Source organism: Bactrocera neohumeralis, chromosome 2 (assembly GCF_024586455.1).
Source record: "Bactrocera neohumeralis isolate Rockhampton chromosome 2, APGP_CSIRO_Bneo_wtdbg2-racon-allhic-juicebox.fasta_v2, whole genome shotgun sequence".
NCBI classification, from domain to species: domain Eukaryota; kingdom Metazoa; phylum Arthropoda; class Insecta; order Diptera; family Tephritidae; genus Bactrocera; species Bactrocera neohumeralis.
In genome coordinates, this window is record NC_065919.1 from 13,061,987 (window position 1) to 13,084,943 (window position 22,957).

The 22,957-nt window shown below is 37.0% G+C and overlaps 6 protein-coding genes across 9 annotated transcripts; 3 read left to right on the forward strand and 3 right to left on the reverse strand.

Moving 5' to 3' along the window:
- The first annotated feature begins 248 nt into the window (after positions 1 to 248).
- On the forward strand, positions 249 to 6,520 carry LOC126753862 (AT-rich interactive domain-containing protein 2). Its single transcript, XM_050465603.1, has 3 exons — positions 249 to 654; positions 732 to 5,049; positions 5,198 to 6,520. The coding sequence occupies exons 1-3, from the start codon at positions 368 to 370 to the stop codon at positions 6,347 to 6,349; spliced, it is 5,757 nt and encodes a 1,918-aa protein (XP_050321560.1). The 5' UTR covers positions 249 to 367; the 3' UTR covers positions 6,350 to 6,520.
- Positions 6,521 to 6,544: 24 nt separating this feature from the next.
- Positions 6,545 to 7,875, reverse strand: LOC126753872 (uncharacterized). Of its 2 annotated transcripts, XM_050465622.1 has the most exons (3): positions 7,641 to 7,873; positions 7,182 to 7,580; positions 6,545 to 7,118 (listed from the first exon to the last, which is right to left on the reverse strand). In XM_050465622.1, exons 1-3 carry the CDS (start codon positions 7,771 to 7,773, stop codon positions 6,661 to 6,663), a joined length of 990 nt encoding a protein of 329 aa, XP_050321579.1. In that variant the 5' UTR covers positions 7,774 to 7,873; the 3' UTR covers positions 6,545 to 6,660. The 2 variants fall into 2 exon arrangements, with proteins under 2 accessions (XP_050321579.1, XP_050321571.1); XM_050465614.1 differs by having other exon boundaries at positions 7,182 to 7,875.
- A 336-nt stretch (positions 7,876 to 8,211) lies between these two features.
- Positions 8,212 to 10,124, forward strand: LOC126767659 (pickpocket protein 28). The gene is made up of 2 exons (XM_050485145.1): positions 8,212 to 8,620; positions 8,685 to 10,124. The coding sequence occupies exons 1-2, from the start codon at positions 8,245 to 8,247 to the stop codon at positions 9,992 to 9,994; spliced, it is 1,686 nt and encodes a 561-aa protein (XP_050341102.1). The 5' UTR covers positions 8,212 to 8,244; the 3' UTR covers positions 9,995 to 10,124.
- A 244-nt stretch (positions 10,125 to 10,368) lies between these two features.
- Positions 10,369 to 17,227, forward strand: LOC126751642 (importin-5). Of its 2 annotated transcripts, none has more exons than XM_050462061.1 (8): positions 10,369 to 10,688; positions 12,072 to 12,221; positions 13,150 to 14,244; positions 14,341 to 14,971; positions 15,175 to 15,894; positions 15,960 to 16,084; positions 16,233 to 16,420; positions 16,478 to 17,227. In XM_050462061.1, exons 1-8 carry the CDS (start codon positions 10,608 to 10,610, stop codon positions 16,806 to 16,808), a joined length of 3,321 nt encoding a protein of 1,106 aa, XP_050318018.1. In that variant the 5' UTR covers positions 10,369 to 10,607; the 3' UTR covers positions 16,809 to 17,227. The 2 variants fall into 2 exon arrangements, with proteins under 2 accessions (XP_050318018.1, XP_050318019.1); XM_050462062.1 differs by lacking the exon at positions 10,369 to 10,688 and adding an exon at positions 11,769 to 11,959.
- A 325-nt stretch (positions 17,228 to 17,552) lies between these two features.
- Positions 17,553 to 18,669, reverse strand: LOC126751645 (uncharacterized). Its single transcript, XM_050462065.1, has 2 exons — positions 17,940 to 18,669; positions 17,553 to 17,853 (listed from the first exon to the last, which is right to left on the reverse strand). Exons 1-2 carry the CDS (start codon positions 18,555 to 18,557, stop codon positions 17,662 to 17,664), a joined length of 810 nt encoding a protein of 269 aa, XP_050318022.1. The 5' UTR covers positions 18,558 to 18,669; the 3' UTR covers positions 17,553 to 17,661.
- Positions 18,670 to 20,308: 1,639 nt separating this feature from the next.
- On the reverse strand, positions 20,309 to 22,087 carry LOC126751644 (uncharacterized). 2 transcript variants are annotated; one of them, XM_050462063.1, is made up of 2 exons: positions 20,783 to 22,087; positions 20,309 to 20,711 (listed from the first exon to the last, which is right to left on the reverse strand). In XM_050462063.1, exons 1-2 carry the CDS (start codon positions 21,377 to 21,379, stop codon positions 20,478 to 20,480), a joined length of 831 nt encoding a protein of 276 aa, XP_050318020.1. In that variant the 5' UTR covers positions 21,380 to 22,087; the 3' UTR covers positions 20,309 to 20,477. The 2 variants fall into 2 exon arrangements, with proteins under 2 accessions (XP_050318020.1, XP_050318021.1); XM_050462064.1 differs by having other exon boundaries at positions 20,309 to 20,675; positions 20,783 to 22,068.
- Positions 22,088 to 22,957: the final 870 nt, after the last annotated feature.

Here is a 22,957-nt window from a genome sequence, read left to right on the forward strand (position 1 = left end):
AGCTAATAAAATATGTTATAATTCAGTCATTTTTAAAATAAATACATTTACTGTATGAATTTCTCTTTTTATATAGAGTATTTCGACGATTTTAAAGAAAATTAAAGAAATCGTGCATAAATATGTGTGTGAACGTCGTGTTAGGTAATGTAGTTTGTGTGTAAAATTTGATTTCTTGTGGAAAAATACATCCCTGTGGCTTCTTCGAACAGTTGATAGTGATTAGTTGGCAACGCTATTAATTGAGAAAATATATCTTGTTTAATTTTTCCGCGTTCGTAGTTTTATTGATATATTTTTTAAAAATATTGTTTATAAAACAATTTATGTGTTACACCATTACTATTTCTGAACGATAATATCAACTATGTCTGTACAAGAATCGTTGAAAGGTTCAGTGCTTGTAGGGAATGACGCCAACAACGCACCGGCAACAATTGCAAATGCAGTCCCAAATGCATGTCCTGCTAATAATGGAACACCTTTACGTATAAAAAGTTTTCATATAATGGGTACACCAGCAACAAATATTGATGCAGCTGTGTCAGTAAATCCAATTAATACCCCTAATAACATACTTCCCAAGGGGAAAACTTTACCCAAAGCTCCAGACGAATTTTATCGTGACCTACAACAATTTCATGAGAGGCGTGCGTAAGTACATTTTTGGCAAACCAGGCAACAATTATATCTCTTACAATAATAATAACATTTTTTTTTTTAAATTTTAGTACACCAATTATGTACACGCCGAAAATTAGTGGGCGTGAAATAGATCTCCATCGACTTTACAGTGAAGTGACTGAACGCGGTGGTTTCAACAAGGTGAATCAAAGAGATGAATGGGATGAAGTCTTGCCAGTATTAGAAATTCGCGATAAATGCGTAAATGCTACTGCCGCAGTGAAGTATATATACAGACGGTGTCTGGAAAAATATGAGAGGCAGAACTTTTTCGGCGAAGATCCAGATAAAATGGAAGCACTAGAATCTGCAGATGCGATGGAAGGTGGTGGTCGTTCACGAAGTCGTTATCCGGCGTCTATTTATTCAAGCAATAACGTTAATACCAACGTCAATGCAGTTCCAATGGCTTACAATTACAGGCAACATATTGTTAATATGGATAGACGTCGTACTTATAAATTCTCTACCGATCTTCATAAACCGTCACCTTATGAGAAGCTTATGCTTTCTCTAATTTCACCGCTTCCTAATGAGCAAGATTTTGCAATAAATGTTTGCTCATTAATGTCAAATGAAAATAAACACACACTAAAGCTGAACGAATATCCAAAACTTTTGGATGTGCTTCTGGCTCATACGGGAGTGTTTCCAGATTACACTTTGCGCAAATTGTTTCAACATGTATACACACAAGTACGCGAGCATTCACTTTTCAAATTTTGGCGCGACTTATTACGTGACAAACCACAAATTTTAGATTTGTATTCTGATGAACAAGCAATGCGTGATGCTGGACTAATAAATGAAGAAGATACCGAAAAGGTAAAAAAAATTGACGACGATATGGATTTGGATTTCTTAAATTTGGGACCCGGTGAAGGCACACAAGAGTATGTAGGTCAACGTGTCCAGCAAATTGTTGCAATATTTCGAAATCTTAGCTTTTTTGAGGAAAATATCAATGTATTTGCAAAAAATCGATCATTTATGCGTTTCATAGTGATGGGTGCCAATATACGCTGGGGTAATTTACATAACCAGATATTGGATATAGCCGGCAATATCGCCACTGAAATAGAACTGTTAGATCCATCGACGGACGACGTCTCGCGCAATTTATTAGTTACACTCTGTGATGGCATTGAAAGTATGGATCGCGGTGTAATCATAAACAGTTTGGAGACACTTTACAAACTCTGTCAAACCGATGGCAATGAGGAGCACATTAACAAGTGTTTAAATCTTAAGTTTTATGAAAGCATTTGTCAATTTCTTTGTTTAAATGATATCATGCTTTTAATATTTACACTTGAAACGATATACGCGCTAACTTCATTGGGGACACGGTCATGTCATCTTATAATGCAGGTACGAGGTATTGTAGACCAGTTAGTGTCTTTGGTCACTGTCGAAGCCCAATCATATGGGCCAGATGGTTGTATTTTGATGCGAGTTGTAGAAACAGTGCCAGGTAATATGTTGCCAATGGTTGCTCAAAACATCGCGAATCTGCAAAATGTCGCAGTTTTACAGAAACCACCACATGTGCTTGTGCCAACATCTCAATTGCCAGCACCGCAAGCACCCGTACCTATGCAAGTGATGTCAACACAAATGCAACCTTCACATCCGCAACTGACTACTGTGAAAGTGCCACAAGTTGGAACTGATTCCTCCCAAAATCCACAATCCATGTTGGTGGATCAGACAACTACGATGCAAACAGCAACGACTGTACAGCAACAGGAAGCATCGACTGTACAGCAGAACGTAACGAATATAGCTCAAGTACCAACTGGTCCGACCCAAAATTTTACACACGAGGACGAACAATATGCTTTGGCATGGCTAGGCGCTACTTTTGAGCGAGTAACAACATCAGATAGTCACGTGGAGCAACAAGAACTCTATCGCATGTACTTAGCTCATTGCCAGAAGTTCGGTAAACACTCTGTTGTTAATCATTTACAATTTCCTCGTCTTGTACGCTTGATATATACGAACAATGTGGGTCCCATGTCGGCGCGTCGTAGTGATGGTACGGAATTGTCAGGTTTTTACTACGTTGGTATACGATTGCGCGCTCAGCCATTACCAATACAATCCACCAAGTTACCTCAAAATCAGACTCCAACGGCTGGAACAACGCCTGCACGCAAACTGAAGAAAAAACCCAAATTGCAACATGAACCCGATGTTACATCTGCGGATGTTACAACTCCTACACTGACTTCGACTAATATAACCACATCAGCTATCCAAGAGCTATCTGATTCCCAACCTAAAATTGTTGAAGAAACTACTACATCTACTGCATCGTCTGAAACCACATCCACCAGCTCAACTGGGGACACAACTTTGTTAGTAGTGCCGACATCAACTTGTTCTACATCACCATCGTTGTCTTTGCAAAACTCCTCAGATTCAGCAGTGCAACCTTCTTCTTCACTGATTAAAAGTTTATTGGCCAGCAAGGTGACACAACGTCAGCAAAAAAATCAGAAGGAAATAAATACTGGCGCCAACAGTAGCCAGATGTCGTCGATTACTTCGACAAATGGCTCAGTGAACGCTCTTACGCAACAACCAATAAAAGTTGCCAGTACGGCTATTAGCGCTTTAGTGAATAATCCTCTAATGCAGAATACTCCCGTGAAAGTTGGGCAGACTACCATTAAGCCGCTGAATCCCCAAGTGCCCTTGGAAAAAATGCCATTGCTTGAATCAACACCACCACCATTGGCACCACTTAGTGGCAATAATGTTGCAAAGGATGCAAGTGGACGTCCAGTAATTATTGCCAATCAAATGCTGGTAGAAATACTTGATAAAAAAGGTGGAGAACCACCAATGCCCAGCACAATTATTAAACGTAAAATGGAGGAGGGTTCAGAACCAGCAAAACGAATAGCTTTGGAACCTATAAACTCCAAAGAGGATCCCCAAGTAACACCATCAAAGAACGCCGCTAATTTATACGCAGAGATGGCTGCGTCCATATTAGAAGACGAGGATTTAGAAGACATACCACCACTACCAGCTGCAACAACGACTTCATCAACATCTACTATCTCAACGCAATCAAAATTGAATGAATCTATTCAACAGCAACAAATGCTAATTCCAGCCAAAATTCAACAGGCTAACCTGCCAGGTGTTCAGCGTCAGCTAGTCTTTCAATCAAGTCAGCCACCTCAGTTAAAGCTGACCGCCCACGGCGGTGTTGCGCCTTCTAATCAGCTGCCCACAGCTATGGCCACCATAAAAACAGATCAAGGATTACAAACAGTACCGGTTATTTTACAACAAAAGCCACTAGAACAGGCACAACCCCAACAGTTGATACAGCAAGTAATCACACAAAATATACCGCAAGCAGCACCGCAGCAACAACCAACTCAGTATGTGCTTGCCACAAATCAACAAGGTCAGACATATCTTGTGGCACAACAACCGCAGCCACAACCACCACCGCCACAACAAACGGTGTTAGTCACTCAAACGCCGCAACAACAATCGGCTGGTACAAAAACAATTATTATTCTTCAGCAGCAAACGATGCCCGGTCAGCAAACACATCCTCCGCAACCGCAGCTCATAACAGGTGGTTCACCAAAGATGATCATGAGAACGCCACAGGGTCAAGTGTTAGTAGCACAGCGCCCTCAACCGTCGCTGCCCGCATCAACAACACAGCAGTATTTCATAAATCCACAAACGGGCACTGCCACACATATTCATGTCCCGGTTACCGGTAGTGCCATTACTGCCAATGTTTCGAGCAGTAATCAGTTTCTACAACGCAATCAAATATTGTCAACCTCTCAAGCAACTACTATCGCCCCAACGCAAACGAGCTCTGGACAGATTTCACCGTCGTTACTTTCACAGCTGAACCACATTCCAGCTACGATTAAACTTCATCAACCACAGATGCCGACAACAACTGTACCCTCAGTAAATCAACACCAGCCAGCAACCATTTCGCGTATAGGTAAAACAGTTTCCATTGTGCAGTCTACACCAGGCTTAACAGTATCACCTTCGCCCATACAAATACCGCAATTGCAACAGCATCAATCTATTATACAACAACACATAATATCCGGACCATCGGAAAAACGTCAAATGATACTTGGTGGACGAGCTATTGAAATTAAGGAGACAGTAATTACGCAAGCACCACCACCTGCGCAACAGAGTCAATTGAACTCTCAAACGATTATAACGAAACAAGTACTACCACAACAACAACAGCAACAGACGCCACAACAAATCCAACCAATACGCACAGTTGTTGAACAACAGCAGCATCCATCAATTATTCAACAGAAGTTGTGTTTGCAACAACAGCCACAAAAGGTAACATCGATTTACATATATATACGTGTATGTGTTTCAGCCGAAAAAATTAAATGCCATCTCATAACAATATATTGCTAATCAAGCTTATTTGTATTTAATTTTAATCAATCATTTTTAATTTCCGCAAAATATATATTATTTTCAGGCTGGTGAACAAACCAATATAATGCACTCTTCTTTGCCAATCAAATCTCCGACTGCATCTCAAAGTGTCGTCCAACAATCAGCATCACAGTCGCCGCAATCATCCAGTAATGTAACTGTTGTGCAACAAATCAAAGCGCACACACAACAGCAAATTGCACCATCAGTTGTTAACAATAAAATGGTTGCTTCGGAGCCACCCCCTCTAACTCAGACTGCACGCACAACCAATACTAACCAACCGCAACCAAAGGAAGTTTCCAAACCCAATGAAGTATCAAATAATTCTGGCAATACAACAACCACAGTGGCAACAGTTACACCAACAGCACAAGCTGTGTCAACTTCAAGTACAACACCACCAGCAACCACTGCTCAAACGCCATTGCCGAAACCCACACTTCCGATGCCCCAACTGCCGCAAGTTCAGTTGCCACCTGGTGTGGCAGCGGCCGCTGCAGCCAATGCAACACCACCTTTAGATCCCAACTGGTTATATGTTTGCGATTGGCGCAACTGTCCGCGCCGTAAATACAAATCTAGTAATGATTTGCAGCATCATGCCTTTACAGTGCATTGCCCGGATCATCTGGATCCGGCTGCGGAAATTTTCTGCCAGTGGGGTGTGGGTCCAGGTCTTTGCGATGGCATACCACGCAAACGTTATTCACTTATGACACACATAATAGATCGTCACTTAACGCCCGATTGTTTACATGCCGCTGCTCAACGACGAGTAGCAACAGGCACAGTCAATTTGCAGCCGACTCAATCACCGGTAACTATAGTTCGGAATGTTGAGGCGGCACAAGCGCAGGCGCAACGTAACAATACCGCCTCGCCGGCGCCATCGACATCATCGTCCTCATCTGGTTCACAACTGTATGGAATCGGAGTCGCCACTAGTTCAGCTATGAATGCTATCAAGCGGCATACAGCGGATTACGTCAAGGAGGTAATGGATGAAAATGAAGGTCCGGTAACGAAAAGCATAAGGTTAACCGCCGCATTGATATTAAGAAATTTGGTTACCTATACCAGCACAGCGAAGCGCAATTTACGGCGTTATGAACCGCATCTATCCAATATAGCGTTGAGTAATGTGGAGTCAAGTGGCGCGATTTCGCACATTCTTTTCGAGTTAAATAATTAACCCTATATATGTATATCCACTGTAATAGAGTTAGTTCTACATAACAATCTTTTACATACATACACAAATACCAAACATATTCGAATATTATTTTTTTATATTTTAATATTTAATATATGGTGAAATGATATTTCTGTTTATAAGCAATGTAAACATAATGGAAACATTTAGCCTTCCTCAAAGTAAAAACTATAATAAATTACATAAATTCTTTATTATTTGTTAAAATAAAGAAACAAAATAAAATATTTTGTAAGGCTTAAATTGAAACTACAATATATTTAAATAAAATCTTATCTCCGTATTTTTTTTTATGACAAATCCAAATTAAGTAAGTTTTGTTTAAATGTTCGTAAAATATTTTCATAATTATTCAATTTCTCCATAAGTTCCACTTTTTCCTGTATGTAATACTCCTTAGGCATTTGTACGTATTCTTCACCCTTAAAAATGAAACATGTGACAGCTCCCGAATTCACCATGGATTCCGAGTTTATTTTTGGAGAGTCTTGTTGTGTTTCATTTTCTTTTCGGATTTTTGATTTAACACATTTGTTAGTATCCTCACTTCTTTTGTTTATTTTGCGTTTGGAAGCTTTTATACCATTATCGTTAGTGTTGTTAAAGTTATTAAACTTGGATGTGATAACTTTAGAGCTAGAGGGTTCTTGGGTTTCATCGGTGCTCGAATTTGTTATGCGCCTTTTGATACTATTTGGTTTTAAACCCTTGAAGGAAATCTCTTTTTGTCCTGGATGTCTTATTGTACCTATAACAAATACAAACTACAATATTGACTGATTTGAAATTTTTTTTTATTAAATTAATTTACCTGATAAATGTTCCTCTTCATATACTCTATCCACTAAAAATATGTCTTTCACTTCTGTCTGTACATCATCAGCATCCTTCATTGTTGTTGTGGATTCAACACAGTATTCTGCTTCTAAGTTATGATCTACTCTGTCATACTCCAGCAATCCATCTTCATCATCATCCTCACAACCACTTTCTTTAACTCTAATGAGAGTAGAACTATCATTTAAGTCACCATGTATTGAAAACACCATTTCTGTGTCTAAGGCATCAGCTACTTTAACCAGCCCAACTTCACATTCCCTTTCGATATTATCCTCGCCTTCCTCCATATCAGCGATTTCTTCGTGATACGGAAGTGGCACCGCTGTGTTTGTCAACATTGTTCGCCGGGCGTTTCTTACAATATATTTTCCTTCAAAATGGTCGGAACACATTAGCATTTGTGTTTCCGGCAATCCATCGGTAACTTTACCTCTTTTCATCCATTGTTCATATCGAGCGGGTTCTTTTGGGAATCGAAAAAGGGTAAATTTTTTATTGCCACAAGGAGCGCAATCATATGTGTAATTTTCGCAGCCTTTATAAACACAAGCTTTGTAGGGCATTATAGTAGAAATATTTTTACCTCCGAAATTCTTTTGCAAAATACTAAACTGAATTATTTGACAATTCACAGATGATAAACAAACACTTTGATCTCGTCGCTCTCTATTTTGTAGAATTTTTTGCCTTGCCAACTTCGCTAAACGTCATAAATATTATACAGCGAATGTTTTGCCATATTTACACAGTTAAAAATATTTAGCTTATTAAACTTATCACCCTTTACTTTTATTTATCGTAATAATCGAAATTAACAAAGATAAAATTTGGATCTTGTTTAGCAATATACAAAAAAAAGTTTATTTCGCATGAAAAAAAAACAAACACATCTTCAGTGGGAACTTCCTGCACAAGAACAGAGAAAAATTTAGTTTGGGCACTCTATGGCAGAGATTATGTGTTTGTTTTATACCGTTACCGTTCATTTTAATAATTATTTTTATTTTTTCATGTCGTAAATTTTATGTTTTAAAATGAGCCTTATGAATATAAATAATAACAAAACGCCTACACTAGATTCAAAAGGAATAGATTCGGATCGACAAATACCACATTATGAAAAACTTGGGAGAAGTATTAAACAAATATACTTCGAGTACTGTTCTAACACATCTATTCATGGCATACAATACTTTGGAGAACGTCGTCCTTTAATAGAGAAATTTTTCTGGTTTTGCGTTTTTTTGGCTTCAATATACTGTTGTTCAAATTTAATACACAGTATTTATATAAAATGGAACGAAACTCCAGTGATAGTTAGTTTCTCTGAAAAATCGACACCTATTTGGAGCATTCCATTTCCGGCGATTACTATATGCTCTGAAACCAAAAGGGTTCCCAGGAAAGAGGGTTTGTAGTAAATTTCTTTAATTCTATAGTAATCGAACGATGATGATTTTTATTTTTGTTATAGGAGTAACTTATGGCGAGTTCTTAAAAAGCTTTCGGGAATACGTAAAGGCTCGGCGTTATTTTATACCAAAAAATATTAGCCGTTCGGATTTGGAAGAATTCCGCACACTTCTTCATATCTGCAATCCTCAATTAGTAGAACACGGTACTCCAAAAATTTCAACTGATCTTATAGACTACTTCAGAGTTTTGGAAAATATGCAACCGGAGTTCAATAGATATTATTACTATTGTAAATGGTTTAGTCATTTCGGTGAATGTGATGAACTTTTTACACCTACTTATACAAATGAAGGCATATGTTATACATTTAATGGTCTCAACGCAACAGATTTGTATCGGGAAGATACTTTTCAATATCAGCGAGTTGGATTTAAAAACTTTTCTGAGCATAATCTAATTCTAAAGCGACCCCTAAAGTGGTCCTTGCAAAATGGATATGCAATTGATAGTGGGATTAAAACGTATCCGGCACGAGTTTTAGGAGCAGGAGCGCGAGCTGGATTTTTTATTGCATTGCAGAGTTTTCGTCAAGAGGTAGATTATACGTGCCGTGGTCCAATACAAGGCTTCAAAGTATCACTACACTCACCCGATGACGTTCCACAAGTTTCAAATCAGTTCGTGCGCATTCCTATGGGAAAAGAAGTGGTAATTGCTGTTAAACCAAATATGATCACAACGTCGGCAGGTATTGCAGAATATCCCCCACAAAGACGTCAATGCTTTTTAGAACATGAGCGTACACTGAGATTCTTTAAAGTGTATACACAAAATAATTGTGTATTGGAATGTTTAACAAATTTAACCCTGGCCAATTGTGGGTGTGTGAAGTTTTCGATGCCTCGCACTTTAGAAATGCCAGTATGTGCGGAGAATAAAATCTCCTGTTACGATAGAGCCGAAGATGTATTGCTTTTACGGGAATTTCGACAAGGTCTTAAAGAATCCCGTTTAAATTATTTAGGCGCCACACAATGTAATTGTTTGCCGGCTTGCACTTCACTTGCTTACAATACTGAAATATCACATGGAAATTTCGACCTAGAAGATATGTTAAAAGCAACTGGTGATACTTCATTCTTTGAAGATTTTCCTGGATCACAAATGTCTCGTCTCTCTATATACTTTAAAGAGCAACAGTTTATAACATCGAAGCGATCTGAATTGTATGGTGTAACTGATTTCTTGGCTAATTGCGGAGGTATTTTTGGTTTATTTATGGGCTTCTCTATACTAAGTTTGGTTGAACTCTTATATCATATCTCACTACGTTTATGGAGTAATATGCAACTTTTAACAGCATCATAATGTCGTAATTTTTTGTTTTTATTTTAGTAATGTTGTTTATTTACGTCATTATTATTACGTTTTATTAACATTTACATTTCTTTTTATTTATGTAATATTATTTATTTATTTGCCTTCAAATTATTATTAAGTTTTATTAACTTTTACATTTAATAAAGCAATACCAAAAATGAACTAAATTTAGTTTTGTAAATATAAATATATGTATATACAGTGAAAATATTTTAATTTTCTTTGTTGAAAAGGTTCGAATTATCTACACACTTATATATTAATTTTGACACGGCAACTCCTACATGTAACGAATGAATTGAATTTTTCGCGCTCGTTTTCCAAAGCACAACATACGAACGAGCGGGCAATTTGTGAATTCGTCGTTTCTTTTCACCATTCGTGCGCTGTAGTGTGCGGTTCTGTGCGTGCTTTTAATGAGATTTTATAATAAATAAAGGAAGGAAACAGTTTTCCAAGTGAAAAAAAATTATTTCCAGTCCTGATATATTGTTATTGAATATCAGAAATCGTTGCTTTACAGGACTTTAAGTTTTCGATCAGATTTCAAAGTTTACATAGTGTCAGTGAATAGAAGGAATCTTGTAAACGGAATTGAGTCATGGCCGCCGACCAAGTGCAATTTCAGCAACTCCTAAATTCGTTGTTGTCCACGGACAATGATGTGCGCCAGCAAGCCGAGGTGGGTACAATAAATTACATTAATAATTTCTTGACTACCATATATGTAAGTCTAGAAACATTTCTACTCGCTAATAATTCTTAACACGAGGTACATGTGAAATTAATAAAAATTCTCGTTATTATTTATTGCGCAGTGTGGCGCTTCCTATAAATTGAGGAAAAGTGGAATCAAATAATTTGCACCGATCAATGCTAATATATATACATACATATATATAAAACATTCACATATACTCCTTGCGCTTGTAATGTGCATATTGTCATTTACAAACATACGTTATGCTGGAAAATATATATACAAATATGCATTTGGAATATACACGCATATGCCTCGGGTTTTTTAAATTTGCACTTTGCAGTCTCTAGCGTATATCATCCGCTGCAACGACCACGACAACGAACGAGTGTTAAAAAGGAGACAATTTAGCAAAACGTGTTTTCATTATGCTACACATGTTTTCGTTATTTTGGTTTTATTGTTCTTTCCTTCTCTTCTACTTATTTAAATATTTTCCTAAAATAAATAAGTATGTAGTTTGGTTTACGGGTTTCAAAATCCTTTGGATATGAGTGTACCATTTCGTAATTGAGAATATTGGGAAAGGCAATAAAAGTGTAGATTAAATAGGAACATATAATATCTATTTGGTCAGAATAGTTATTTTTTTTACGTATTGCTTTAGATGGCAAATTCGTGAAAAATGGATTACACATACAGGTACATTCTATTTTTGACAATTGAATATGCGCAAAAATTTGCAATAAGTGAAGAACGGAAGAAAAAGCAATACAGACAACCAATCATAAAGGTGGTAGTGATATATTTGCAATATTGGTGACTAGGATGAATGACGAGGGCTTATGGCATGAATTAGAATCTAGCGATTATATGAACAAATTTCATTTATTTTTAATACATGTGCCAACGCCCATTTTAACCATAAACTGAGATAGGAATCTGAATAAGTATATTGCGTATCCTATATATATGCTTATTATTTTTGAATATTTTCATAGACACGTTAAAATTTAATGCCTATAATATTAGTAAAAGTGGCTGCAGCCGTCGAATGTCTAATGGCAAAGTTGCTTATTGCTTGATTAAGCTATGACCTTGAAAAATGCTCTGGGTTGTCTGAGAGGCTGGTGTGCTTAAACGGATTTCACACGACATTGTTTGTACATCGCATTACTTATTTTGTTGCAGTAGTTACAATCTAGGACATTACATACCCTTGTGACCTCCTTTATACTAAATGCATAATTTAGGTACTTAACTTTAATTTTTTCAGCAAGTTAAATTATTACAATAATAAATTAAATTATTTGCGTGGTTTTTATATACATTTTTAAATTACTTAATAATTTTTTTTATAAATAGGATGCTTATAACAATTTGCCATGCGATGTCAAAGTAACACATCTTTTGGGTACAATCCACAATGGCCAACAATCGGAAGAGGCACGTCAAATGGCGGCAGTACTTTTGCGTAGATTATTTACATCTGAATTTACGGAATTCTACAAAGAGGTGAGTTATTCAATATCGAAGAACTACTTAAGCTCTTGCTTTTATTATTGACTTACGTTGGGATTTTGATGAAATGATTGGTGTGACAAACTATTTATCTATGTAAACATACACCTGGCGATATGGATATGATAATTTATAAATTAATAATTGTATTTGCATGCATACTCATACCTAATTTTAAATGAACAGGTGATATATGTAAAAAAATGTAATTAATTGATGCTTATATTTTTGTTAAATATTCGATCATAGTTTTTCTCTCCATGCACCACTGTAGGCTTTGTTATCCAATAACTATAGGGTAATAAAGTTTTAATCCTTTTACAAACGGATGAAGACAAGCTTTTATGTTCGAAATAAAATTGGAAGTTCCACAGTTCATTTGGTTAGATAACCGAATGGCAGCCATCGGCTGCTTAAAATAGGTAAATTTAATTAATGTCTGACCAAAGGCTGTGCAAAAAAAGTCCTGCATTGTATACAGAATAGATCCATCTTAATATTTCTACTACACATATCTATATAATCGGAGGATAATTGGTTTCAAACAAAATTGCATCTTTATTTTACTAACGGACAACATAATACGTCGGGGCTTAGATCATCAGAAGGTAGAAGGTCACTAGAAATATAGTTTCAGATTATTATAATTCTTTCAGGTGTGCGCTCAATTAATAAATACATAGTAGGTGATAACAATATAGCTATTACAACTATATACCTACACATATATGTATTTACGCTCATACTTAGTATATGAATTGAAAAATAACTTAAGGCGACGTGTCAGTTTTGTTATTAAATTTAACTTTGTATGGTATAGGAACTCCCGACTATATAATTTAAAATGAATATTGCCTGTACAATGTTTATTTATTTATTAGTTTTTAGTTGAATAACCTTTTTTCCATTCCACTGTACATAGTTGCCGCAAGAATCGCAGGCTCAGCTGTTGCAGCAGATTTTGTTAGCAGTGCAGCAAGAAGTTACACCGAATTTGCGCCGCAAAATCTGCGAACTGGTTGCCGAAGTCGCACGTAGTCTTACCGATGAAGATGGAAACAATCAATGGACGGATATCTTGCAATTTCTGTTCCAGTGTGCTAATTCACCTTCGGCCCAATTACAAGAATCGGCTTTGCGAATTTTCGCAAGTGTTCCATCCATCTTTGGCAATCAAGAGGCACAATATTTAGATTTGATCAAGCAAATGTTGGCCAAGAGTTTGGAGCCTACAGCTGATGTGGAAGTACGCTTTCAAGCTGTACGAGCCATTTGTGCTTTCATACTGCACCATAGCAAGGATGGGGAATCTAATGTATTTAAGCATTTCTCAGATTTATTGCCACGCATGATTATGATCACTGCTGAGAGTATTGAAGCACAAGATGATCAGAGTTTGTTGAAGTTACTTATCGATATGACCGAAACATGCCCGAAATTTTTGCGTCCCCAATTGGAGAACATCTTCGAGATGTGTATGAAAGTTTTTGGTGCAACAGATGTAGAAGATAGTTGGCGTCATTTAGTTTTGGAAGTAATGGTATCTCTGTCGGAGAATGCACCAGCTATGGTACGCAAGCGTGCTGATAAGTACGTCTTAGCATTAATTCCGTTGGTATTGCAAATGATGACCGATTTGGACGATGATAAGGAGTGGGCCACATCCGATGTGGTAACCGATGACGACAATAGTGATAACAATGTCATTGCGGAGTCATCTTTGGATCGCTTGGCTTGCGGATTGGGCGGCAAAACAGTGTTGCCTCATGTCATGAATGCATTGCCGAATATGTTGGGACACGCCGATTGGAAGCAGCGCTATGCCGCACTTATGGCAATTTCGGCCATTGGTGAAGGTTGTCATAAGCAAATGGAGGCCATGCTGGACCAAATCATGGCAGGCGTATTGAATTTCTTGCGCGATCCTCATCCACGTGTTCGTTACGCTGCTTGCAATGCCATTGGTCAGATGTCTACAGATTTCGCACCCACATTTGAAAAGAAATTCCACGACCAGGTGAGTGCATTAACAATCAATCGCAAAAATTTTGTTTTGAAAAAATAATTTGTAAATGAATAAAAATATCGGTTAATTTAATCTTATTTTGTGTAGGTGGTGCCGGGATTGTTATCTTTGCTCGACGATGTGGAAAATCCTCGAGTACAAGCACATGCTGGCGCCGCTTTGGTTAACTTCTCTGAAGATTGTCCAAAACACATTTTGACTCGTTACTTGAATGGAATTATGTCGAAGTTGGAGACAATTTTGAATTCCAAATTCAAAGAGCTGGTAGAGAAAGGCAACAAATTGGTGTTGGAACAAGTTGTCACCACTATCGCATCAGTCGCAGATACTTGCGAGAAGGAGTTTGTCACTTACTATGATCGTCTTATGCCATGCCTGAAGTTCATCATACAAAATGCCAAGTCCGAGGATTTGCGTATGTTGCGTGGCAAAACCATTGAATGTGTCAGTTTGATTGGTTTGGCAGTAGGCCGTGAAAAATTCATCACCGACGCTGGTGATGTTATGGATATGTTGTTGAAAACACACACCGAAGGCGATTTGCCTGACGATGACCCACAAACATCTTACCTAATAACCGCTTGGGCTCGCATGTGCAAGATTTTGGGCAAACAATTCGAACAGTATTTGCCGTTGGTAATGGGACCCGTAATGCACACCGCAGCTATGAAACCAGAAGTAGCTCTACTGGACAATGACGAGGTGGAGGACATTGAAGGTTGGTGCGAATTTCTTTATCCCTACGATATCGGTTCGGTCCTCGATTTTTCATTTATCTAAGAGTCTGAAATCAAATTTCAGCGAAAATAAAAATTTTAAATGTATATTTATAACAATTTAAATTTGATTTTGAATTATTATATTTTTCTTAACAACTAATACAACCAATCAACTACCATTTTTATCTATTGATTCTCTCAGATGATGCCGAATGGTCATTTATTAATTTGGGTGAACAGCAAAACTTTGCTATTCGCACTGCTGGCATGGAGGATAAGGCATCAGCCTGTGAGATGTTGGTTTGTTATGCACGTGAATTGAAGGAAGGTTTCGCTGACTACGCCGAAGAGGTGGTACGCTTGATGGTCCCAATGTTGAAATTCTATTTCCACGATGGCGTACGTACTGCGGCGGCCGAATCATTACCATATTTGTTGGATTGTGCTAAGATCAAGGGTCCCCAATACCTAGAGGGTATGTGGCTCTATATTTGCCCCGAATTGCTGAAAGTTATAGGCACAGAACCGGAAGCGGATGTACAATCAGAGTTACTTAATTCATTGGCTAAATGCATAGAAACATTGGGTCCAAATTGTTTAAATGATGAATCAATGACACAAGTATTGGAAATTATTACAAAATACATGGGTGAGCACTTTGAACGTGCCGACAAACGTTTGCAAGCCCGTAACGAGGAGGACTACGACGATGGTGTGGAAGAGGAGTTGGCTGAACAAGACGATACCGATACATATATACTTTCAAAGGTGGTGGATATATCGCACGCACTTTTCCTGACCAACAAAGCACAATTTTTACCCAATTTCGAGCGTATTGCACCGCACTTTATAAAGCTGCTTGAACCGAATCGCTCATGGTCCGATAGGCAGTGGGGCGTTTGTGCATTTGACGATGTCATTGGTAAGTGTTGATTATATTTATTGTGAGTACAATGCTCTATAAGTATTTTTCCATTGTTTGTGCAGAGTTTTGCGGTCCAGCATGTGCTGCTTATCAACAGATTTTCACACCGGCCTTGTTACAATATGTTACCGACAAATCAGCCGAAGTCCGCCAAGCAGCCGCCTACGGTTGCGGTGTATTGGGACAGGTAAAATGCAACACCGTTTTTAGTAATGAGTACGGAGTAAAAACTGAATTACTGAATTTTTAAAAACAAAAAAATTTAAACTTGGCATTGCAACTTTTTTAAACCAACTTTATAAAACAAAAAAATTTTAACTTTTTTTTTTCCTCAGTTTGGTGGTGAACAGTTTGCTGTTACATGTGCTCAAATCATTCCGTTATTGGTGCAAGTTATATCTGATCCAAAAAGCCGTGACCACGAGAATATCAATCCCACAGAGAACGCTATTGCCGCAGTTTCAAAGATCCTGAAATATAACAGTAGCGCCATACCCAATGTGAACGAGATTATTAATGTTTGGTAAGCATTTTCATAGATATATATGAAAAATATTTAAAATTATTTTTATTGTAATAGGTTCTCTTGGCTGCCCGTAACAGAGGATGCCGATGAAGCTCCACACATTTATGGCTACATGTGCGATCTAATCCAGGCCAATCACCCCATCATATTAGGAAACAATAATAGCAATTTGCCACGAATTGTATCAATAATAGCCCAAGCATTTGTTACAAAAGTTGTGGCGCCGTTGAGCGATATCGGCACACGTATGCTGGGCATAGTGAAACAAGTGGAGTCCAATCCAGAAGTATTCCAGGCATGCGCTAGTATATTGACACCTGAGCAACAATACGCCCTGCAGGATGCCTACCGGGAATTGGCTGGTGGTGCACCAGCAACTGCATAAAGACAAACAATTACGGCAAATCTATTGACATCTGCTGCTGATGCTGTAGATAAGTTCACAGTTATGTATGTGTAATCAAAATAGAAGCAAAAAAGAAATGAGTAACAACTCACATTATATATAACATATGAAATCGGAATTCAACAAAAAACAACTATTCACATAACAGTTAAAAACTTGACCTGTACGACATCAGACGTAAATTTGCGGTTTTGAATTTAGTTACGAAAATCACATAAAGCTTGAGAAAGTGGCAAGTCCGCTTTCAATGAAACGTTAAATACTTATTAATTAATTTTTTGAAACAACAAAAATCATAATATAAATACGACTTTATTATGTATGTATGTATATGTGTACTAAAATATAAATAAATATACAACTATGTATATATACATATATATAAATATATACAATAATTGCTGTAAAATTTCTTTTACTGATTGTACGTCTGAAGTTTTAAACATTGTTTCCATTTTTTTCGTTACCGAAAATTAATGGGCTCTTCACAGCTAGGCGACTTGTATGTTACCGGACTCTTCGTGAAAACTTCAGGCCCGGGGAGAATTGTCCTCGATCTCCTCCACTCTCTCCTCTTATCAAACCGCCGTATCTATTATAAATGATATGATGAGAAGTTCGAAATTGAATTCCCTTTGTATAAGTAAGCACGCATTAACTACATTGAGTTAACGTGTAAAGTGTTAGCTATCATTTGCCTCAAAATAAATTCCTGCTGATAGATGCACTTTTATTGAGATAATTTTATTTAATAAGAATTAAAATCACCAAAGCGTTTTTTGGAATGATAACAATTTTTTTTATTAAACTTTTGTAAGACATTTTTGCAAAACTATTGCTTTTTGCGAAAAACTTCGACCTTTAGCGGATGGCAGACATCATCAGGCACCTCTTCGCCAACCGTTATAGATACATCACCTTGCGGGCAAGCACTTAATGCAACCAAAAGATTCATATCAGCAATAAATTCAATATAATCTCCTTTACGGGCTGGACTGGGCTTACAGAAATATTGTTGAGTATCCTGAAATTTATGATAAAAAAGTAAATATTTGAACGGCTATCATATGCAAGAAAGCATTGCTTGTAACAAAACTGTTCTATACTCACTCTCGTGAAACCTGTGCACATAAAAATGTTCCATACATCATGCACATCCTCCTCTTTCAAGTCACGTTCCTCGATCACCGCTTTCGTTAGCGAACTGTGACAGCTGCCCACACGATCATTGCCAGTGATCAATTTGTATGTATAATCATCACAGCGCGTACCAATCACATCATGCAATGAACCACCATCCTCATCAATTCCATAGGCTGCCAACGAGTCATAAACGAAAGTGGCCATTGGCCTTAAATAAGGTAAATTGCTCCACAAGCGATCGTAAACTTTGAGATGTGTGCTGTGTAATTGACGTGTTTTGCCCGAATAGAAACGTTCTTTGGTATTATCCAAGTTCCAAAAATTCACATCGCCCACCTGTGAGCCCTCGCTCACAGTAATGCGACATAAATCGCCGGCCTGCATGGTCCATGTGCGCGCACTGCGCTTTGGGACGACCACCGTCTCCACAATCTCGCCAGTGAGCGCCTCAAAACGTTTGTCGTCGTACAGCGTTTTATCGACCTGTGCCGATGCAGGTTTATTATAACATATCAAAGGTGAGTGTTTAGGAAAAGTACGGTGTTTAAAACCGCGTCCACACCAACCACCATTGTTCGCCGCCATATTTGGGAATAATATGTCCACTATACCTCAAGCAATTAATTACTTAGCAATATATGTATTCTACGCGCAACTTTAGCGATCAAATAGAACTGCGAATTCTAATCAGTAGATGCTAGATTTTATTCATTTATAAGCAAAATTCAAAGAGAGCAACTTATTTAACAAGTGAGTGTTAGATTTTATTCATTTATAAAAAACTTGAAAGAGAGCAGCTTATTTAACCAGTGAGTATAAGTTTGAGCATAGTCGGAGTTGATAAGATAAGATACATATGTATGTAGATAACGACTGTACCGCGACATTAGGTCTATTATGCCTTCTCCTAAATCGTAAAGACCCACCTTGGTCCAGCATATTGACAAATTCTAATGCCTGGGATAACAGAGTACGAAACTTAAATTATTGTAGTATTTATTTATTCGAATATATAGTTACATATATACATTGGGACAAAAAAGCACCCGGAAATTGTAAATAAATTCCCCAGGTAAATGATATTTCAAGAAAATGTATTTTGCTAAGGTGGTGGGACTATCTAATTATAATGGGTTTGATTCTTAAAATGGATAAAAATATTGAACAAAGAATTTGTCTACAATTTTGTATTTCTACCCAAATTTCGTGTGCGGAATCAATAAAAAAAAGTATGACCTGTACAAAGCCTTCAAAGACGGTCCAGAGATCGTTGAAGACATGTCTCGTTCAGGACGACCTTTGAAAAAGTAAAGAATATTGTGCTTGAAAATCGCAAGAGAGCTTCACATCTCTTGCGAGTTCGTTTAAATGATTTTGGTGGATACTTTGAAATGTCCCGATAATGTCGCTTTTTTTCAAAAAGAGTACGATTGTGACCGAATTTACAGCCAAAAACGCAATGAATACCATCGATCTACCACCGTTTTTCCTAGATTAGACTCGATGTGAATTTTTCTTGTTCCCCAAACGAAAAATGCCGCGTTTCCCCATTTTCAATGGATCGAAGAGATAAAACAAAATTCGCTGAAGAAGCTGAAAGCCATCGCGAAAAGTGGTTCGATAACTGATCGTTGCCATAAGTGTATTAGATCTGGTGGGGATTACTTTGAAGGCGACAAAATAAATATTGATGAATAATTAAATATTTTGCGTTTTATTTACAAATTATTTGGGTAATTTTTTGTCGTAATATATGTATGTACAATATGTATATGTGGAGGTATATACATACATATGTACGCGGATTGTTTATTAAACAGAAAGCTACTATATAAACTGGTATGCCTTGTTGAATACACAAACAGCATTGGACAGCTATGAAATTCAATCGGTAATTACGAAATATGATAGAGATCGACTAACTGATCCTAGATTGTATTTATAAACATACATATGTATACTATAAATATGTGTATAAATGTACATGCATACGTCTTTACGAATTGGATAGATTTTATGGAACTGTGTGATTGAATTGTGACTTCTGAAGTCATCTATAAAGTAAAGGATAATCCAAAAAAATATATAAAATTAATAAATGATATTACACATATTTAAAAAAATACCGCTTTTACATATTTGAGCTACCTTGTTCTTACTTATGTTGTTCTGATAGTTTTCACCTTTTCACAACATGAAACAGCTTTTGCATCAATTGATCTTTACAAATCTATACTTTGGCAAGAAGAGAATAACCAGTTTTTATGATGAAATTACTACGAAATCGCTTTAATTTGGTTTGAATAGTATATCAAAAACAAAAAAAAGCAACTATGTACGTTCGCAGAAAATGCTTTATTCTAAAATGTATGTAAAAACATATTTTATATAATTTTTGTGCTAAGCAGGTATCTAGAGTGTATTTTTTAAAATATATGTACATACATACATATATTCCAACATATGAACATACATACATATGTACGTCTAAATGGAAGTAAATTGTTAATTATTATTACTTTTGCGAAAAATTTCAACTTTCAGTGGATGGCATATTTCATCAGGTACTTCCTCACCGACCACTACTGAAACATCACCTTGTGGGCAGGCACTTAGCGCAATCAATAGATTAATTTCGGCAATAAACTCGAGATAGTCCCCTTTACGTGCTGGGCTGGGCTTGCAAAAATATTGTTGAGTATCCTGAAATTTTTGACAAAATACCAATGATTTGAACGGCTATACAATACATATACACATATATCATATACAAGAAAGCATTGCATGTAACATAACTGTTTTATACTCACTCTCGTGAAACCTGTGCACATAAAAATATTCCATACGTCATGCACATCTTCCTCTTTCATACCACGCTCCTGGATCACCGCATTCGTTAGTGAACTGTGACAGCTGCCCACACGATCTTTACCGGTAATCAATTTGTATGTATAATCATCACAACGCGTACCAACTACATCGTGCAGCGCACCACCATGCTCGTCGATGCCATAATCTGCTAAGGTGTCGTGGACGAGTGTGGCCATTGGTCTCAAATAGGGGAAATTACTCCATAAGCGATCGTAAACCTTGAGATGTGTACTATGCAACTGACGTGTCTTGCCCGAGTAGAAGTGTTCCTTGATATTGTCCAAATTCCAGAAATTCATATCACCCACCTGTGAACCTTCACATACAGTAATGCGACACAAATCGCCAGCCTGCATTGTCCATGTGCGAGCGGTGCGCTTTGGTACGATCAGTGTTTCGACGATCTCACCTGAAAGTGTTTCAAGCCGTTTGCTGTCATACTCTGTTGGATCAACTTGTGCTGAAGGCGGCTTATTGTAACAAATTGTTGGTTCATACTGTTTAAAGAGGCGTTTTTCCTTCGAAGTACCAACCATTTTTTTGATTTTTCAAAATGTCTTTAAAATTATAACGGCTACTTTCGTAAACACACACAGAAGTTGTTTAACGTACAAACACTTCTTTTCTATGAACACGAAACTTGGACGGTCTCTATTTATACCTTGTTTAGGTATAATGCCGTTATGTATTTTCCCGGATTTATGTAGTTCAACATGAGAGTATTTGATAAAACTATTTACTGATAAAAGCAATCTCGTGAGCGGTCTCATAAATATTAGCACTTGAAATAATACGCTCCAAATTATAGAGGGGACAATAGAGAGGTGCCAATTTGATTCTCTGCAAGTTGTAATTGTATATATATAAACCTTCAAGAAAGCGCATGCATACACTATTCTACAATGGAAGTGTCATCGAGCCGTGTCGTGGTCCGATCTGAACGGTTTCATGGAAGATTGTACCGCAATAATATGTGTAAATGGAAGTTTGGTCTAAGTAATCGGAATGGATCCGGATTTTTATCCTTGAAATTATACAAATTTCGTGAAGATACCTCATCAAATAAAAAAGTTTTCAATACAAAGACTTAATTCCGATAGTTCAGTTTGTATGGTAGCTATATGCAGTATTGGTCCGCTACCGACTGTCGTGGGAACGGACTGTCCACTTTGCAGAATTCTGCTGCTACATCAACAAAATTTTAAAATTTGAGATCGACATGGCTAAATCGACTCAGCTGGTCACACTGACAATTTTTATATATATTTTATAGGGTTCCAAAAGTTTCCTTCTGGGTGTTATAAACTTCATGGCATATTTAATATTATGTATCCTGTCCATGGTAGAAAAACTGATACGTGATATTGATCCAGAAGCGTGAATAATAATGTTGTGTGATGTATGGAATTTTTTCACGTGTACAAATTTTGCTATTGTTTTGCCCGAATTTTCGTGAATACTTAATTACTCATCAGTATTTTTGGTCCAGTTCAGCACGTAAAGGATACTGCCTTGAGTTTATTGACGAAATTAATCTATTGACTGCGCTGAATGTCTGCTCACAAGGTGATGTATCGATAGTGGTTGGTCCGTTTCAATTTAGTTAATTTTTGATACTGAATTTCTAGGTTCCATCTAATATTGAGATTATATCCTTCTGGCATAGTTTCAATCTCAATTGCTGTTACACCACTATCAATGTCGTCAGTAATAATTCTTTGCCACTGTTGTCCTTCATCCTTCAAATGAAATTTCCTAAGATAAGTAATTACAAAAAAAAAATTGTAGACAAATGAAGTGGAATTAAGAAAATAACGGTAGTCGCACTAAGGAAAAAATAATTTCCTTTGTGTAATTCAACGTATGACAACATGTGAAGTTGCTATTGCTATTTTAGAATATTTTTGATAAACACTAAGATTGGATTACCGAATAACTTATAAATAAATCATCCAAATACAGAATATTATGCACATATATATATGTAAATATATGTTTATTAGACCGCAGGAAAACTAAAATTATAACCTGCATATTTCCGGACATTTTATCACATATTGGTAAATATTTTAAAAGTTATTGGAAGGCAATGTTACCAGTTCGACAATAAATGA

Bases quoted from the DNA above. Each gene is read 5' to 3' on its own strand.
- LOC126751644 (XM_050462063.1), bottom strand. From the start codon at position 21,379: ATGGTTGGTACTTCGAAGGAAAAACGCCTCTTTAAACAGTATGAACCA. The intron at 20,712-20,782 runs GTGAGTATAAAA...TGTATTGTATAG, and splicing joins TGTGCACAGGTTTCACGAGA to CCGTTCAAATCATTGGTATT.
- LOC126767659 (XM_050485145.1), top strand. From the start codon at position 8,245: ATGAGCCTTATGAATATAAATAATAACAAAACGCCTACACTAGATTCA. The intron at 8,621-8,684 runs GTTTGTAGTAAA...TTTTTGTTATAG, and splicing joins AAGGGTTCCCAGGAAAGAGG to GAGTAACTTATGGCGAGTTC.
- LOC126753862 (XM_050465603.1), top strand. From the start codon at position 368: ATGTCTGTACAAGAATCGTTGAAAGGTTCAGTGCTTGTAGGGAATGAC. The intron at 655-731 runs GTAAGTACATTT...TTTAAATTTTAG, and splicing joins CAATTTCATGAGAGGCGTGC to TACACCAATTATGTACACGC. The intron at 5,050-5,197 runs GTAACATCGATT...TATTATTTTCAG, and splicing joins TGCAACAACAGCCACAAAAG to GCTGGTGAACAAACCAATAT.
- LOC126753872 (XM_050465614.1), bottom strand. From the start codon at position 7,773: ATGCCCTACAAAGCTTGTGTTTATAAAGGCTGCGAAAATTACACATAT. The intron at 7,119-7,181 runs GTAAATTAATTT...TATTTGTTATAG, and splicing joins TGAAGAGGAACATTTATCAG to GTACAATAAGACATCCAGGA.
- LOC126751642 (XM_050462061.1), top strand. From the start codon at position 10,608: ATGGCCGCCGACCAAGTGCAATTTCAGCAACTCCTAAATTCGTTGTTG. The intron at 14,972-15,174 runs GTTGGTGCGAAT...TGATTCTCTCAG, and splicing joins CGAGGTGGAGGACATTGAAG to ATGATGCCGAATGGTCATTT. The intron at 15,895-15,959 runs GTAAGTGTTGAT...TTGTTTGTGCAG, and splicing joins TGCATTTGACGATGTCATTG to AGTTTTGCGGTCCAGCATGT.
- LOC126751645 (XM_050462065.1), bottom strand. From the start codon at position 18,557: ATGGCGGCGAACAATGGTGGTTGGTGTGGACGCGGTTTTAAACACCGT. The intron at 17,854-17,939 runs GTGAGTATAGAA...CATAAATTTCAG, and splicing joins TGTGCACAGGTTTCACGAGA to GATACTCAACAATATTTCTG.